Genomic DNA, 18,258 nt, shown 5'->3' with positions numbered 1-18,258 from the left:
CAATCTGCCTGTGAATGCAGGAGACCCGAGTTCAATCCCTGGATGGGGAAGATCCCCTGGAGAAGGGAATGGCAACCCACTCCAGTATTCTTGCCTGGAGAATTCCATGGACAGGGGAGCCTGGTGGACCACATCAATGGGGTCGAAAAGAGTCAGACGTGACTGAGCGACTAACAAAGGCAAGGGACCCACCTTTCACCAGACATGTGGCCCCAATATAAGCGAGGTCTGAACTGATAACACGGCTTTGATTTTGGGGAGCAACAGATGCTCACCTTCATGTGTATTTCATCTCTGTGTGTTTACATATTCATGCATATGGCAAATTTATGTAAATATTTCACAACTACTGTATAAGAGGTAACAGTCATCAGGGTAACATAAAACCTCTGAACTCATGATGTTCGCTGCCTTGTGTTAATAGAATGACATCCACTCTGCGTTGTTATTTTTTAGATACTTATTTGCCTGCGCCAGGTCTTGGTTGCAGCATATGGGTTCTTTTAGTTGAGGCATGGAGGATCTAGTTCCCTGCCCAGGGATCGAACCTAGGCCCCCTGCATTGGCAGCTTGGAGCCTAAGCCTTTGAAACACCAGGGAAGACCCTGAGTTGCTTTTTTTTATAAATCACTTAGACTTATATGTAGGGGTATGTAGGCGTATTTCCCACTACAATGCCTGTAAACTCCCATGGTGCTGGGGGATTAATTCATCCACAGAAAACTAAAGTTCACATGAACCATAGTTCATAATTAACAAAGTAAATGAAAATAATAATGGCATACTGATACTCACATCTATATATAATAGTTTCATAACTGATCTAACAATGAATTAAAGAATAAATACAGGATGGCTATGGAATAAAATCCTTACAATCAGTAAGCCATGGTCCAATGGTTTTCTCATGAAAAATACAAGAAGGAATATGAAGAAATGACACACTCATTTTATAAAATTTTATAAACTATAAAAGATGTTATAGACTATCTAGAACTGGTAAAGTCACAACAATTATAAGGCTTGATTTAGATTTTTGCTGGAATATCAGCATGTATTGAAATCTTTCTGCAATGTAGTGATTGCATGTGTGCTAAATCGCTTCAATTGTGTCAGACTCTTTGCAACCCTATGGACTACAGCCCACCAGGCTCCTCTGTCCATGGGATTCTCCAGGCAAGAGTACTGGAGTGAGTTGCTACGTCCTTCTCCAGGGGATCTTCCTGACCCAGGGAACAAACCCGAGTCTCTTATGTCTCCTGCATTGACAGATGGGTTCTGTACCACTAGCGCTACCTGGGAAGTGACTGCTTAGGAGAAAAGTGAGAATCAGAAAACTCATTTTCAGTATAAGAGTATTGGTTGATTCACCACAGGTCTTTATGACATTCTATACTAGGAGTGTGAGGTCACGTTTTCCTTCAAGAGATACAGCCCTTGCAAGGCTGGCGATGACAAGGCATTTAGGGAGGTGACTTTCTTTTTGGCCACTCTGATACCATAATAGTGTTGCATAATGGTGTGGGTCCTGGCTGGCTTTAAAGGAATCTGAACGTCAAGAAAATACAACCCAAGCTAATTTTCAAAACATCCTTATAAGATAGCTGGTGAAATAATCATTTCATAAATAAACCTATTTACAGCCTGATGGACAAAAGGCTCACTGTTTTGCCTTCTAAAATATATCAACTAAATCAGCAATGAAACAAGTTAAGATGCTCTGGTTTGGGGACTTCACTGGTAGTCCAGTGGTTAGGACTCCACGTTTCCACTGCAGGGGGCATGGGTTCCATCTTTAGTCAGGGAACTAAGATCCCACAAGCCCTGAGGCATGCCCCCCCCAAAAAAAAGATGCTCTGGGCTTAAAGGGGGCTATTTGGGACCAATGTAATCTCCCAGGAAATCAGAGAACAAAGTGGGACCAAGTAATACACCACCGATCTCACCTGAAACCACCCTGGCAACCAAGCCCTCCCCATGGACACCATTACTCACTTGGTCTGGGCCTGACACAGAGCGTTAATGACCACGGACTTGCCCCCTCCCGTGGGCCCCACCACCATCGTCGTGTGGCGAGTCAACATGGTCTCGAACATCTGAACCACCTTATCCACCTGTGGGACAAACATTAGCTGGGTTAAAACATACCTTCTTGTTAAAAACAGGTTTATTGAGCTAGAATTTGCATACTATACAGTTCACCCATTTAAAGCGTTTCAGCAATTTAGTGGCTTTAATATATTTGAAAGTTTGTGAAACCATTATGACATTCAATTTTAGAACATTTTCATCAGTCTCCCAATAAAACCCGCGTGCTCATTAGTCATGTCTACCAAGCCCATTGCCCCCAGCTCCAAGTGCCCGCTTTCTGTCTCTATGGCTTTGCCCATTCTCAATATAAATGGAATATAGAAATGGAATCATGCAGTGTGTAGTCTTGGGTGTCTGGCTTCTTTCACTTAGTATCGTGCTATACACTATCGTCAGCGTAGCCTGTGTCAGTGCTTCATTCTTTTTACGGCCAAATAATATTCCATTATATGGATGGATGACACTATGTTTATCTCTTCGTCTGTTGTATGATTTCCACTTGTTGGCTATTATGAATAACACTGTTATGAACATTTGTGGACAAGTTTTCATGTGGATAAATATGCTCTCATTTCTCTTGGGTTTATACCTAGGAATAAAATTGCTGTATCATATGGTAACTCTGGGCTTCTCAGGTGGCACCAGTGGTAAAGAACTTTCCTGCCAATGTAGGAGATGTAAGAAGACCTGGTTGACCCCTGGGTTGGGAAGACCCCCCGGAGGAGGGCATGACAACCCACTCCAGTATTCTTGCCTGGAGAATCCCATGGACAGAGGAGCCTGGAGACTATAGTCCATGGGGCTGCAAAGAGTCAGACATGACTGAAGCGACTTAGCATGCATGCATGCAAGGTAACACTAAGTTTCACTTTTTGAGGAACCATCAGACTTTTATGAAGTGGCTACACCATTTTACATTTCCAACCAAAAAACACATCTCTTCAAACAACTCCCTGTAGAGGAAACCACCAAGGCCAGAAAAATTGCAGAGGGCTCTCTCATCTGTGGTTGGTACCCAATACCCCTGCCTGAGACTTCTGGGCAGTCTGATGCCCCAAGGTGGCCCATCCAGAGGCAGTCATTCCGACCCTGCAGCTTGGGGAGTTGACACCCTCAGCAGAACACTTGGGCAATAATTTATGGCCTACAGACAACATATACAACCTCACAGGGTTCAGGTGATCAAAATTCCATTTGTAATATCTAATTTAATTTTTTTGTAAGTATGACTCTGGGGTAAAAAGGTAGGGGAGGAAGAAAACCTTAGATGATCGAACCCCCCCCCCAAAAATACTTATCTGATCACATTACGCCAGTTGGAAGGTGATATATACATACAATGGAATATTGCTCGGCCTTAAAAAGGAAGGGAATTCTGACACATGCTACAATGTGGATGAACCTTGAGAACATGATGCTGAGTGAAATCAGCCAAACACAAAAGGACAAACACTGTATGATTCCATGCATATAAGATTCCCAGAGGAGTCAAAGAGAGTGGAGGTTACCAGGGGCTGAGGGAGGGAAATAAGAGTTATTATTTAATGGGAATAGAGTTTCTCTTTTGCAAAATGCAAAAGTTCTGGAGATCTGTTTTACAACAACATGAATATACCTAACATCACTAAAAATGGATAAGATGTAAGATCAGATGGTAAATCTTATGTTGTGTGTACTTTATCACAATAAAAAATGGGGGTAGGGGTGGGGAGTGGTTAAGACAGGAAATTTTATGTGCATTTTACAATTTTTTTAAATGATAAATAAATGGAAAGGACCCAGAGAAGGTCAGTGAACTCTCCTCTTCAGCACCACTTTACCTGGACAGGTAAGATGATGTAGCCATTTTCCTGAAGCACCTGTTCCACAGCATCATTGAAATCAGGGTAGCGAACCCGAGGGCAATCCAGTCCAGGGAACAGGTCGGAGATCAAACCAAGGAAGAGAGGCACGTCTTCAAACACAAACTTGGGCAGGTTCATGTCTCGAAGGGCCCTCATCAACACCACATCCTGCATGGAATGAAACACATGTCTTCAGAGATGTTTCCAGAAGACCCCAGGGCTAGTCTAGAAATGGTCCTATGAAATAGACAATGAAACCTTATATGAAATATAAAACACAGAGCACTGCAAGTAGAGTTTCTGGAGAAACACATGAGTCTGTTGCCCACAGAGCAGCATCTATTGAGCTCTGTTTTGGAGGAAGCCCCATGTGAAAGAAACATGACTGTTCCTCTGGCTTTTATTGCAAAGAGGAAAAAAACTCAAGTTCATGCTTTCTTGAGAATTTTGTTCATCCCCACCCCTCCATCTCACCACCCTGCAATTGTAGATCGATTATTATCATTGAAGTGTTACAAACATTGGTGTTGTGAAGACAATGAACTTGCCAATAATAAGTCAGATTAGAAGAAAACAATATAATGAAGGAGAGACCAAATGAAGGCCAGCCAGGTAAACGAAGTGACAGCTAAGCATGAAGCTTTTTCTTGGGCTTCCCTGGTAGCTCAGTGGTAAAGAATCCACCTGCCAATGCAGGAGACATGGGTTCAATTCCTGGTCCAGGATCCCACTTGACATGGAGCAATTAGACCTATGTGCCACAACTATTGGCCTGTGCTCTAGAGCCTGGGAGGCGCAACTACTGAAGCCTGCATGCCCTAGGGCGCATGCTCCCCAAGAAAAGAAGCCACTGCAATGAGAACCCCAACACCGCAACTAGAGAGTAGCCCCCACTTGCTGTGCCTAGAGAAAAAGCCCGTACAGCAATGAAGCCCAGCACGGCCAAAACTAAAGTTTAAAAAAAAAAAAAAAAGAAAGACTTAAACAAATAAAACTATATTTAAAAAAGGAAAGCTTTTTCTTGATTGACCTGTGCTCCCTGGCACTTCCATCCCAGCATTCGTTCGATACCCGTGAACCAAATAAAAACCCAGAGAGCTTAGTGCACGTGGCCCCTACCTCCCGAAGCTCAGAAGAGCCTCTCTTCAGCTCACCAGCCATCACCAATACCGATTTCAGGGCTCTGAGTCCAAAATCATAATGATGTTGCTTGGAGAGCTGCTCCCGGGCCAGCTTATACAGGACGGTCATCTTTTTGGCCAGAGTCTTTTGTGATAAAAGATATTGAAAAAATACATGAAGGAAATGCCCTGAAAACACTGGAACATTATGACACAAAGAAAAGTGACATAAAGATGTTCAGATGAAGCTGCTCTACAAACAGATACAGGCAAGATGCTCTTGCCTGAAACAAATACCAGGATGGGGCCTTCATTTTTCACAGTGACAAACCCAGGATCTAACTGAAAAGTACACCAGCCTTAGCAAAGTTGGATGACAGTCCTTGAGTGCCAAGGAAAATCTTAATCACCTTAAAGAACAGAATTCATCCAATGTTTTAAATCATGGCGATTATACTCAGAAACTGGCTTCCTTTGAACTAAACGTGTTATTAAAGTTTTCTTGTAACCATTTTTGAGGACGAGTCATTCACCTGGTCTACATCAAGGATTCAAAACCTGCTTGTCCCTAGGGATGGCATGGGGAGCTTGCGCATGAAAACCGAGAACCAGAGCTCTCTCGTCTCTGGCTCAAAACCTAGACAAGAGGACTGTCAATAAGGGCTTTCACCAAAACATTGCAGGGAAGCAACCTAACAATCCTTTATTTTAAAAATATTTGCTATTTTGCACCTTTTCCAGAACCTTCTGTGGAAATGTATGTGTACAATTTTTTTATATACATTTTAAGACATGATAAAGGCATTTATCCCTAAATATTTTTGCTTTTGTTAAGAAAAGTTGTTGTTGTTGTTGTTTTGCTCATAGCCTACTTTATTTTTTTGAACTTTTAATTTTTATATTGGAGTATAGCCAACAACATTGTGACAGTTTCAGGTGGAAGGCAAAGGGACTCAGATACACATACACATGTCTCCAATCTCCCCCAAACTCCCCTCCTATCCCAGGCTGCCACATCACATTGAGCAGAGTTCCCCATGCTGTACAGTAGGTTATCCATTTTAAATATAGCAACATACTTTTAAAGCCACATAGGGCATGAGGCTTAGTGAAAAAAGCCCACCTCAAAGGGTTACACGCTGTATAATTTCATGCACAGAACATTCTAGAAGTGATGCAACTGTAGTGATAGAGAATGACTGGCAGTTGTGAGTTAGAGTAGGGGGCAGGGTGCCACCATTAAGGGGTGACATAGGAGTTTCTCTGTGATAATGGGACAGTTCTGTGTCCAGATTGTGGCTCCAGTTGTTCTATACGTGGGATTAAATGTCACAGAACTAGACACACACACCAGAGAGAGAGAGAGAGAAGGTGAAACTTGGTGAAACGCAAATAAAGCCCATACGTGAGTTAATAGCATTGTGTCCACGTAATTTTCCCAGATTTGAGGGTATCGCTGCAGGAAGCTGGATGAGGGGTCCCTGGAACTCTCTGGACTCCTGTCCCCACCTCCTGTGAGTCAAATGGTTCCAATTAAAGTTGTCATTTTAAAAAGGGAGGGAGAGGACTTCCCCAGTGGTCCAGTGGCTAAGACTCCACACTCCCAGTGCAGGGGGCCCAGGTTCAATTCCTAGCCAAGGAACTGGAATCCCATATGCCACAACTAAAACCCAGTGCAGTCTAATAGATAAAATGCATATAAAAAAAATTAATTGTTCCCAAAGCATCTATCATTCATTGTTTAATAAATAAATAAAAAAGGAAGGAGCAAGACCAAGCAAAACTATTTGAAGAGTCACACAGAACGAAAACGGCCCAGGCCCCAGTCTGAGCGCAGACTCAGATGGGGTTCAGGCCCACGGGGAACTGGGGGGCCTCACCTTGGCCCAGAGGAAGCCCTCGGAGAACAACATGATCTCGCAGATCTGCTGCAGGTCCGGCACGATCACCACCACCGGCCGGAAGAGAGCCTTCACCGACTCGGGCAGCTCCGTGCGGCCCGCGTAGCCAGGGTTCATGGTGATGAAGATGCCCATTCTGGAGTCCAGGGAGATCTCTTGCCCTTCAAACTAGGGGACAAGAGCAAAGGAAGGAAGGGTTATGCTGCCGGCCAGCCTGCCAGGGGAAAGGTGGCCTGGGGAGCCATGTGGCTACTCGTTTTCGTGGATAGCCCATCACTTTGTACAATGTGGGATTTTCATTCATGTTAATTGTCACTTCTCTTCCCATTCCCACCTTTATCCCCATCTGGCTGCCCGGGTGTCACCCAGACCTTTGCCACCAGAATCCCACCTCAGCATCCTTTGAGAAACCAGCCTTGGAACTTCCCTGGTGGTCCAGCGGCTAAGCTCCCAATGGAGGGAGCCTGGGGTTCGATCCGTGGTCAGGGAACTAGATCCAGGAAGCTACAACTAAGAGTTCATATGACACAACTAAAGATCCTGTGTGCCACAACTAAGACCTGGCATGGCCAAATCAATATATAAATGTGTGTGTGTGTGTGTATATATATATATATATATTTTTTTTTTTTTTAAAGAAACCAGCCTTTGTCCTCCAGGTGCTCCATGGACTGACAAAGTACGGAACTCTCTATATTTTGAGTCTCTTTAGCCTACAGTGAATTTCAACTTTCTCAACTTTCCTCTCTACTAAGATTTTTACTGTTTTGTTTCTTTTAATGGCCCATCAGACAGACAGAAAACAGAATTCTTATTTTTATGAGGCCCAGGCTGCCTCTGACAGGAGGGCAGCCCAGCAGGTAGCTGATGCTCCCCGAAGGATGGAGGCCGCTGTCTTATCTCCCAAGTCTGCACTGAGACCACCGTCATCCATGCCTCAATGTCTCATGTGAGTCCTAGAGCATCTCCTGGAGATGAGAGACAGGCCTGCTCTTAAAAACACAGCTTCTAGAAACCCAAATGCACTGCAGGTTCAATGTGTCTCCCATGGCAGTAGTAAGCTCAGTCCTAAAATGTTTCAGAACTAATGAATAGAAATCCATCTAGAACCTTCACTGGAATCCTCAAATGTTTAACAGGACCCACTTTGCATAATCCTCTGACCACCAGCAACACTAAGGTCCAGGGAAAAAGCAGGTGGCGTGGCCTCAGAGGGGCCCATAACAGAGTCCTCACAGCCCAGGCTGAATTTGGTTCCTGGATCGCCCAGTGAGGCTCTGTGGGGCCTTGAAGGATGTATAGGAGTTTTCAGGTGAAGGAGAAAAAAAGGACAATTTCAGGCAGATAGGGATGCATTTGGTGTCCCAGGGTCTGATATGTCTGTAGAGCAAGTGTCATAAAGTGACAAGGGTGGAGGGTCATGCAGGAGCAAGGACAGTGGCCAGAGGAACGGTAGAGCACATTGGGACCACAGAGGGCCTCAGGGTAGGGAAACGGTGCAGCCACTCTGGTCCCTGTTGTCAGGGAACGCACCCTGGGCCACCTAAATTACATAAGATCACGTTCCTCCAAACTCTGATCCATTTTCCTCTGATGTAACTTAAAGCAGATGTCCCAAACTTGAGTCTACAAATGTATTGTTGGAGAGAGAGAGATTAGTATAATCTCAAAAAAAAATTAGAATTGCCTTTTCACTTTAATAACAACCTTAAAAATCTTGGACATGGGACTTCTCTGGGGGTCCAGTGGTTAAGACTCTATGCTTCCAATGCAGAAGGTGTGGGTTCAATTCCTGGTCGGGGAACTAAGATCCCACATGCTTCATGCTGTGGCCAAAAAATAAATAAATGTCCACATATTTGGTTCTTATTGATCCAAAATGACATTAAAAAAAACTTGGTCATTATAATGCCCTAACTTTACCGGGTCTGAAGGCAAAATTTCTTGTTCATTGCAATAATTTCTACTGAAGACATTTTGATTCAACAGAATCTTGATTTCTCTTAAGTCAATTTTTCTCAAATTTGGGAAATCATTAAAAACATCTTTTGACCTTGAAAGGGAACCTTATACTTCATTTACTTGAGAATATGGCCCTACCCGTCACTATTAGTCATGTCTGTAATTTATTTTTAATTTGTTTTTTGGCCACCCCATGAAGCATGCAAGATTCTAGTTCCCCAACCAGAGATTGGACCAGTGTCCCATGCATTGGGAGCTCTGAGTTTTAACCATTGGACCATCGGGGAGTCCCATGTCTGAAGTTCTTAGATTATTACAGTACTTAATTATCAAAGATGCTGATCAATTGGGGAAACCCAATTATCTCCACATGGAAGCAGAAGTTGGGCAAATCTACATCTAGAAGGAGCCTGGTCTGGATAGATGACTGTCCACCGTCGCACGTTCCCATCCTGGGGAGGATCTGAGCCAGCTTCACACTTATCCTCACCTGGAACGTGGTTAACTGATGGATCAGAGCATTTCTTATCGTCTGAATCTGGGACGAGATGACTGACAACACAGAGGCATCAATGCGATTAAACTCATCGAAGCAGCCCCAAGCCCCGCACTGAGCGAGGCCCGAGAAGATCTTCCCGACGGCCTAGGAGGAAAGGAATGTCAGGACAAGGGCAATTTTCATCTTTAAAATCACAAGCGATCCACGTATGGATACAATTTTCTAAATTAAAAGCAAACGATGATTATCAGATTGGCAGAGATGCATTCAGCCAGCCATTCTACTAATGGATCTTCCTGACAAGATTTCCAAGGTCTCTTGTGAAAGGCCTTTCTGGCTCCCAATTACAGGATTTCACAAATTAAGGATTTTTTTAATTTTTAAGAATTTTTATTCTAGTAGGGTTGATTTATAATGTTGTTAGTTTTTGCTGTACGGCAAAGTGAATCAGTTATATACATACACACACACGCACGCACACACACACATATCTCCATTGTTTTTTAGATTCTTTCTCCTATAGGCCATTACAGAGTACTGAGTAGAGCTCCCTGTGCTATACATTAGGCCCTTATTAGTGATCTATTTTATATATAGTAGTATGTATGTGTCAATTCTGATCTCCAATTTATCCCTCCCTCTCCATAGTTCCTGGTAACCATAACTTTGCTTTCTACATTTGTGACTCTAGTATTTCTGTTTGGTAAAGAAATTAAAAGATTTCAAAAATTAAGAATTTTAATGTAAAAAAACTCAGATTTCTGGCTTCTCTTGAGATGTTGAAAAATCCAGCAATACTGGGTCTTCTCTTCTTGGCAACAATTGACCTAACCTGAACACCAGTGCCTCCTTCAGATGGAGCTTTGCCTTCCAGTTAGCCACAGTCACCACCACTCTCTATTGTATGTCTGCTGCTTACTGATTTACATTATCCACCTGACTCCAGTGGGCATTTAGTCTGAGACGCTTGCTCTACATGCTGCTAACAAAGAAATACATCTAAGTTCCCAGACCGTGATGGTGAAAGGTTTCCCATTATATTCCTCCAGCTGTCACTATGTCATTTCTTGGAAGCATATGAGATAAAATGCTTTCACCCATGTCCTCCTTTGAGCTCTTGGCCTAGGAAGACGGCACCAGAAGTGATGTCAGGGAATCGACGGCTGTACCATCCTGAAAGAATCCCATCTCATCTGACCTTGGAAGTTAAGCAGGGTTGGGCCTGGTTAGTATTTGGATGGAAGAAGTGACACCAGATCCTTACTTTGTAATCCATGCCTTCGCCGCAGTTGGTTACGACACAGAGCAAGCCCAAGGCTTTGGCCAGGTCCTTGGTGGTCTCGGTTTTGCCGGTACCTGCTGGACCAGCAGGAGCCCCACCCAGATACATGGACAGTGCCTGTCAGAAGTCAAATGCAAAACACGTGTTGTCTGCCATGGAAGGAAAGAGGTGTCAATGACCAGTTCATGACAATCTATGTGGAATATATAAATGGTAATGCACCTTTTCTGACAGTGACCACTGACCTCCACTGACCACTCCATCCCCACCCCCTGTTACACAGGGACCAGTAAACCAACAACTCCACAACATGCTGGACTCTGTACCCGCCCTGAGGACAATGCCTAGCAGTTCCCAGAGCTGAGGCTCATGGGAACATGGACATATGTGCAGGGAAGGATTTATTTTGCCCAAAGAAAGGTTTGGCCCTTTGTCTTTAGATCCTAGGAGCTGACCTCTAAGGCCCCGGAATGTTCTGCCTCAGAAGAGAGTCCTTGTTTATCTGGGGACCTTGGGCCACGCCGGACAGTCTAACAATGTGATTTATGGTGGAAGCCCTAGATCAACTTCGAGAGGGTCTGGAGACTAAGGTCAGTCATTTAGAAGGGTCAGTCTTGTATGCATGACAAGCCCCTAGTTAAAACCCAAGGCTCGGTGGGCTTCCCTGGGCAGCAGAACTTCACACATAGTTGCTGGAGAAAATGATGCTGTCTGGACCGTTGCGTTGAACAGGAAACTGAAGCTTAGACCTGGTCTCTCCTAGACCCTGTCCCATTGCTGGACCTAGGTCTCCCTTCTCCCATTGCTGATTTTTATCTGTAACCATTTGCTATAAAAACCATGTTGTTGCTGTTGTTGCTGCTGTTCAGTCAAGTCCTGTCCAACTATTTGCCACCCCCATAGCCCACCAGGCTCCTCTATCCATGGGATTTTCCAGGCAAGAATACTGCAGGGGGTTGCCATTTCCTTCTCCAGGAGATCTTCTTGACCCAGGGGTTGAACCCACATCACAGGCAGATTTTTTTTTTTTACCACTGAGCCACCTGGGAAGCCCTATAAAAACCATAACCATGACCACAAAGGCTTTACTGAATTCTGTAATTCCTCTTAGCAAACTATTGAAACTGAGGGTGGTTTGGGGGGCCACCAGAACTTGAAACACCCCGATCCCAAAAGGTAGCAAGTATCTCATATTTCAAATGGAACTTCTTTCACAGATTTTTAAAGAACGACCTTTACTATCAAACCCTTTACTATCAACATTCGTTTCCTGGGGCTGCCAGAGCAAAGTACCCCAAATTGTCTGGCTTAAAACAACAGAAATGTGTTCTCTTACAGTTCTGGAGGCTAAAAGTGAAGTTAAGGTGTGAGCGGGGCCACACTGCCCCCAAAGACTTTAAGGGAGGCTCATTCCTGGCTTCTTCTAGCTTCTGGTGGCTGCAGGCATTCCCTGGCGTGTGGCTGCCTCTCTCCAGTCTCTTTCTCTGTCTTCACATCTCTTCCGTGCCTCTGTGTTCTCTCCTCTTCGTACACAGACACCAGGCATTGGTACTAGGGCTCTAATCCAGGATGTTCTCACCCCAATCCTTAACTAATTCAATCTGCCAAGACCCTATTTCTAAACAGGGTCACAGCTGAGGTTCTGAGTGGACATGAATTTGGGGTGGGGAGGACAATGTTCAACCCAGTGCATGTGTGGCTCAATCATGACTGACTCTTTGCGACCCCCCACGGACTGTAGCCCACCAGGCTCCTCTGTCCATGGGATTTCCCAGGCAAGAATACTGGAGCGGGTTGCCATTTCCCCCTCCAGAGGATCTTCCTAACCAAGAGATCGAACCCGCCTCTCCTACCCTGGCAAGCAGGTTCTTTACCACTGAGCCACTTGGGAAGCCTGTTCAACCCAGTACACCATCACAATTACTATCACACCTAGAGAAAAAACACATAACCCCAGGTGAATGATCCCGACCAGAGCCAGGCCGCCAGTCACCTGGGTGAGCGTCAGGTAGATCCGGTCCGTCAGGGGCGTGATAACCAGCCGCCCGTTCAAACCCATGTACTCGTAGCCGTATCCGAAGGTGCCCGTGCACTGGCGGATGTTCAGCTCATCTGGCTCCCGGTCCCAGTAAAAACGCAGCTGACTTTCCCATTCAAACTCCCGAGCCTCGAGAATGCTGGAAGGTGACAACGGGGGATAAGAGAAGAGGGAGAGAGCTGAGACGGAAGAGAAGGTAGACGGTGGGGGCAGGACGGAGAGATGCTGAGAGAGCCCAGAGGATGACACAGGACAGGTTTCAAGACACCAGTGCCCTGGGAGGTCCCCACCTGCCCCGGATGAAAGAGTCGACTATGTCGCGGGCATGCACGTCTATGATGAGCACAGTGTTGTATTTCTTTCGGTCGTTCCTGCTTAAGTTCAAGGTGATCCGGGTGACCAGCTCGTCGATCTGCTGGTGCATCTTCTGGCCGTAGTTCTTCATGGCCTGCTTCTCCCCCTGCTTCACTTTGCGGAAGACATCTTCCACCTCCCAGGTCCACCACACCTGGCTGGCGGCCAGCACCACCATCCCTTGGTACATGAGCATCCAGTCGACCCTAAAGGAAAAGCGTGCCTTTATGAGATTTTCCCAGAACTGGAACTAAAAATGGTCTTGTCAAGAATCTATTTCTTCCGGGACTTTCCTTGCAGTCCAGTGGTTAGGACTCCACACTTCCATGGAAGGGGCCATGGGTTCAATCCCTGGTCAGGGAACTAGGATCCCACAAGCATGGCCGAAAATAAAACAAAACAAAAAAGAATATTTGTTTCATACAGATGGCCAACAGGCACATGAAAAGATGCTCAACATCAATAATTACTAGAGAATTGCAAATTAAAACTGCAATGAGGCATCACCTCACACCAGTCAGAAAGGCCAGCATTAAAAAGTTTACAAATAATAAATGCTGGAAAGAGTGGAGAAAAGGGAATGCTCCTACACCGTTGGTGGGAATGTAAGTAGGTGCAGCCACTATAGAGAATGGTATGGTGGCTCCTCAGAAAACTAAAAACAGAATTACCCTATGACCCAACAATTCCACTCCTGGGCATATATCCAGAGAAAACTATAATTCAAAACAATACATGCACCCTGATGATCATCGCAGCACAATTTACAATAGCCAAGACATGGAAACAATCTAATACAACGAAATATTACTCAGCCATAAAAAAGAATGAAATATTGCCATTTGCAGCAACATGTTTAGACCTAGAGTTTATCACACTGAGTGAAGTAAGACAGAAATAGAGTCACAGACACAGAAAACAAACTTATGCTTACCAAAGGGGGAAGGGACTTAGGTAGGGGAGAAAAAATCAGGAGTGTAGGATTAACAGATACAAACTACTACACATAAATAAGCCACAAAGATTAACTGTACAGCACAGGGGATTATAGTCAATATCATGCAATAACCTATAAAGAAAAATAATCAGAAATATACATATTTATGTATATTTACATATTAATATAACTGAATTACTTTGCTGTACACCTGAAACTAATAGAATATTGTAAATCAACTACTCTTCAATTTTTAAAAAAATTTTTCTTTGATCTGGAATAGGGAAGACAAAGTAACAGAAGCCAATAAACAAAGGAGATAAACCTCTTCTGGTTAGATAATAAAATACCAGGCCAACGGAGACATGCACACGAACAGTTACAGGGGCATGACTGTGTAAAAGAAGCCAGATCACTTGAAAGATGTGTTTTTACAGATGTTTAAAAGTTACTTAGTATGATAGGCATATTATAAGAATTTTTAAATTTTTTAAAATTCCAACAAAAAAGTTGATTATCTCTGACCACACCTCCCATGCTTCCTTGCTATAATTTCCTGAGTGTCACTGGGCACTCTTTTCGATTCTCATACAAACCTGTATAAAGACACATATATGGGGAGAAGGGGGTGTGAGGGCTGTTTCTCCAAAACTGGCATCCGACAACACAAGCTACACCACACCTTGCTTCTCTCATGTACTAGTCCAGTGGGCTTGCGTCTCAGCTAGACATGCAGAGTGTTTACGCTATGGGAATCGACATACACTCCAAATCGAAGCTTTTCTTCTCAGAGAGCTAGTTTACCAATACACCACTGAATGTACCTATATACACCCAATTACATAAAGAGATAAACCCATTTTTTATATGGCACAGAACCAAGAAAAAGCAGGATCCTAGTCAGACAAATACTATGCTCTGTCCTAATAATTCATTAAATAGACATTTTCAGTTTGCAAAATCAAAAAGGCAGCATGCGAAACCAAGAGGACAGTGTTCCCATAATAATAAAGACTTTGTATCGGCATAAAGGCCCTGCCAAATGTACTGCAACTCTCCTGGGAAGCTATCCAAAGATGCTCTGTGTGCTTTGGGTTCAACCACAGAGTAAAGCCAGCCCTCTTAGTGACTAGGGCTAGGCATGGTTTAGCTCGGTGCCTGGAAGCTCTGAGGCCACAAAATCAAAGAATGATTGAAATTCATCAACTATTCTAGAAACAACTTTGCCATTAACCTACACATAGAGTCCATCTTAATGAACACCTGGTTTCTGGTGAGTCACTGCTGCTGCTGAGTCACTTCTGTCGTGCCCAACTCTGAGCAACCCCATAGACGGCAGCCCACCAGGCTCCTCTGTCCCTGGGATTCTCCAGGCAAGAATACTGGAGTGGGTTGCCATTTCCTTCTCCAATGCATTCACTAGGTTCTCACATTTGAGCTCAGAATCACCTGGGATCTTGTGAAAACCCAGTGCCTGGGGCCCTACCCTGAGAGTTTCTGATGCAGCGGTTTGGGGTGGGGCCCAGGAAATTGCATTTTGACCTGGCTCCTAGGGACCCTGATGCTCCCTGTCCATGGACCACAATTTGAGAAGTGCTGTACACAGTAATCCTTAAAGAACACAGGTATCCATCAGCTAATTTAGCTATGGCAGGGAAAGAAAACCTGACATTTGAAATGTCAGTCAATCTACTCCACACCCTGAAAATTGATCCCTTATTGCCATTAATATAATGAAGTAACCCACAATCACATTTACAATCCTACCTGGTTTTGTCTTCACAGTATCTAAAAATAGCCTCTTTGGTAATTAGCCTGTTAGTTCTTCGCATTTCGTTCAAAACTGCTGTCATCCAGTCCTCCACACGCCCCTCAGCCCGGATGATCTTCCGGAACTCCATGACTTCTCCTTCTGCTGATATCATGGCAGATACCAGTTTTTCTCCACTGTCCCCGTCATGAAACCTCAGCAGTGCTATGTTGTCATACATCTGCAATACAGTGAGAGAGTCCACCCTGTAATACCTTCACTGGGTTCTGGAATCAAAGAACAGCCTGCAGTGCCTCATCACTCATCAGGGCTGCCAGGATGCCAGCAACAGCACCAGAGACCACACACCAAATAGGTATCTCTTTACCCAGTGACAAACGTTCATTGGGTACTTCCTTTTATCTGCATGAAAAGGTCTGAGGTGGGCTGAAGAAAAACGAAAAAAAGAGAAGATAGGTTCTCTCCCCACACTTGAGATTCTAGGGTGTACATTGGGATGGAGAAGTATCCGGACACATGGACCAGCTGAACACAGGATGAGCGGAACAGCATGGTGATTAAACACTCTAGAGCTGAGGAATTAGAGACCTCCCAGGAACGAGGAATGAAGACTCCCACCCCCACTGTCCAATCAGGTGTCTTTGACCAAGTTGCTTCTCCTCTCTCAGCCTGAAATAAACATAATTACGGCACCTACAAAATGCAGTCAAAGGATCAAATTAAATAACGTGCGTGAAATGTCAGCTCCTCATATGCTTGGCATTTGCTGGCTATCCTTATTGTTACTAATCAGAGTAATATTCAGGGAAATGTGTCTTTTAGGGCCCATTAGATAAGGCAAGGCACTCTGCAAATCAGACAGGAGGACAGAAAGGCAACAAGCTTTAAAAAATAAAATCAGAGGTTTACAAAAGGAGCTACCAATAGCCAAAGTACTTCTAACAACACATTTTTCTACAACAGTAAAATATGTGTTTATTAAAGCAGAAACAGAATAGAAGCCTTCTCCCTTTGAGAAAGGAAACCATGCAAACTGTAACTCATACTTTGAGAAGGAAATCAGCATTAATTAAAGAAAACACAGTGTATTAATCTTGCTTCCCAGGTGGCACTAGTGGTAAAGAATGCTCCTGCCAATGCAAGAGATGTTAAGAGACTGATTCGATCCCTGGGTGGGGAAAATCCCCCACAGGAGAGCACGGCAACTTCAAGTATTCCTTCCTGGAGAATCCCCAGGGACAGAGGAGCCTGGTGGCTACAGTCCATGGGGTTGCAAAGTCAGACATGACTGAAGCAACTTAGCACACAGGCACATATGCAGTGTATTAAACAACTGATCCTCAGTACTTCGTTTATTTGAAATAAAGTAATTGCTCTATAATGCTCTACATCGTGGATGATTTTGCCCCCAGGGACACTCAGCACCATCTGGAGACGTTTTCAGTTTTCACAGCTGGAGAGGGATGCTTCTGGCATCTACTGGGTAGAGGCCAGAAATGCTTATAAACAACCTACAATGCACAAGGCCACCCCCACCCCTGACATAAACACACACACACACACACACACACACACACACACACACAGGAAAAACTGTCTGGCCCAAAAAAGAATCTAAAAAAGAGTGGATGAAGTCCTGGTGGCACAGTGGATAAGGATCCAGAAAGATTCCACATGCCACGGAGCAACTAAGCCCGTGCACAACTACTGAGCCCAGGCTCTAGAGCTCTCAAGCTGCAACTACCGAGCCTGCGAGCCACAACTACCAAAGCTCGTGTGCCTAGAGCCTGCGCCGCACAGCAAGAGGAGCCACTGCAATGAGAAGCCTGCACTACATAACAAAGAGTAGCCCCGGCTTGCTGCAGCTAGAGAAAGCCTGCAAGCAGCAACAAAGACCCTGTGTAACCCAAAATTAATTAATCAATTAAAGAGTCATTAAATGTGTATCATAACTGACTCTCTGCTGTACACCTGAAATGAACACAACATTGTGAGTCAGCTACGTGCCAGTAAAAAAATAAATATCGCAACCAAGATGCCAACAGTGTCAAGGCTGAGAAACCTCTAGGCTGATACTAAACATAGAGCTTTGACGAGCGGACCAAAGTTTATTCCTGGCGCTGCTCCGATTCTCTGTCATAAGAGACGGTTTTGTCTGTTGTGTTTCCTGCCCTTCAGTGTCACTCACGGATACACGTGCTTTATGTAAAAGTATGAAAACACAGGCTGGAAGGAATTACATCAAAGCCATGATAATGGCTGCCTTTTGAAAGTGGAAGAAGAATTGTGAACGGGGATGAAACAAAGAGTATGTCAACTTTATCTCCGTAATTTTATCTTACAAAAAAAGAGACAAAACAAATATGACTAACTGGTAACAAGGGTGTCAGTTCTGGGGGGTAGATAAGGTTCTTCAGCCAACATCATCGGGCAGGCACTGTTCAAAGTACTTTACAAA

General features: G+C 44.3%; 1 protein-coding gene across 1 annotated transcript in view; it reads right to left on the bottom strand.

The window, feature by feature from the left end:
- DNAH10 (dynein axonemal heavy chain 10) overlaps positions 1 to 18,258 on the bottom strand; it is a 156,587-nt gene that overhangs the window by 78,121 nt on the left and 60,208 nt on the right. The window contains exons 30-38 of the mRNA XM_027567005.1: positions 15,797 to 16,020; positions 13,029 to 13,298; positions 12,694 to 12,877; positions 10,683 to 10,817; positions 9,410 to 9,562; positions 6,937 to 7,125; positions 5,055 to 5,201; positions 3,912 to 4,103; positions 1,996 to 2,114 (exon numbers count right to left, since the gene is read on the bottom strand). Coding sequence (XP_027422806.1) covers positions 1,996 to 2,114; positions 3,912 to 4,103; positions 5,055 to 5,201; positions 6,937 to 7,125; positions 9,410 to 9,562; positions 10,683 to 10,817; positions 12,694 to 12,877; positions 13,029 to 13,298; positions 15,797 to 16,020 — 1,613 coding nt within the window. The remainder of the gene's footprint in view (positions 1 to 1,995; positions 2,115 to 3,911; positions 4,104 to 5,054; positions 5,202 to 6,936; positions 7,126 to 9,409; positions 9,563 to 10,682; positions 10,818 to 12,693; positions 12,878 to 13,028; positions 13,299 to 15,796; positions 16,021 to 18,258) is intronic.

The sequence above is a fragment of the Bos indicus x Bos taurus genome, chromosome 17 (assembly GCF_003369695.1).
Source record: "Bos indicus x Bos taurus breed Angus x Brahman F1 hybrid chromosome 17, Bos_hybrid_MaternalHap_v2.0, whole genome shotgun sequence".
In the NCBI taxonomy this organism is placed as follows: domain Eukaryota; kingdom Metazoa; phylum Chordata; class Mammalia; order Artiodactyla; family Bovidae; genus Bos; species Bos indicus x Bos taurus.
Note: the sequence above shows the minus strand (reverse complement) of the source record. Positions and strands in the feature narration are given on the sequence as shown.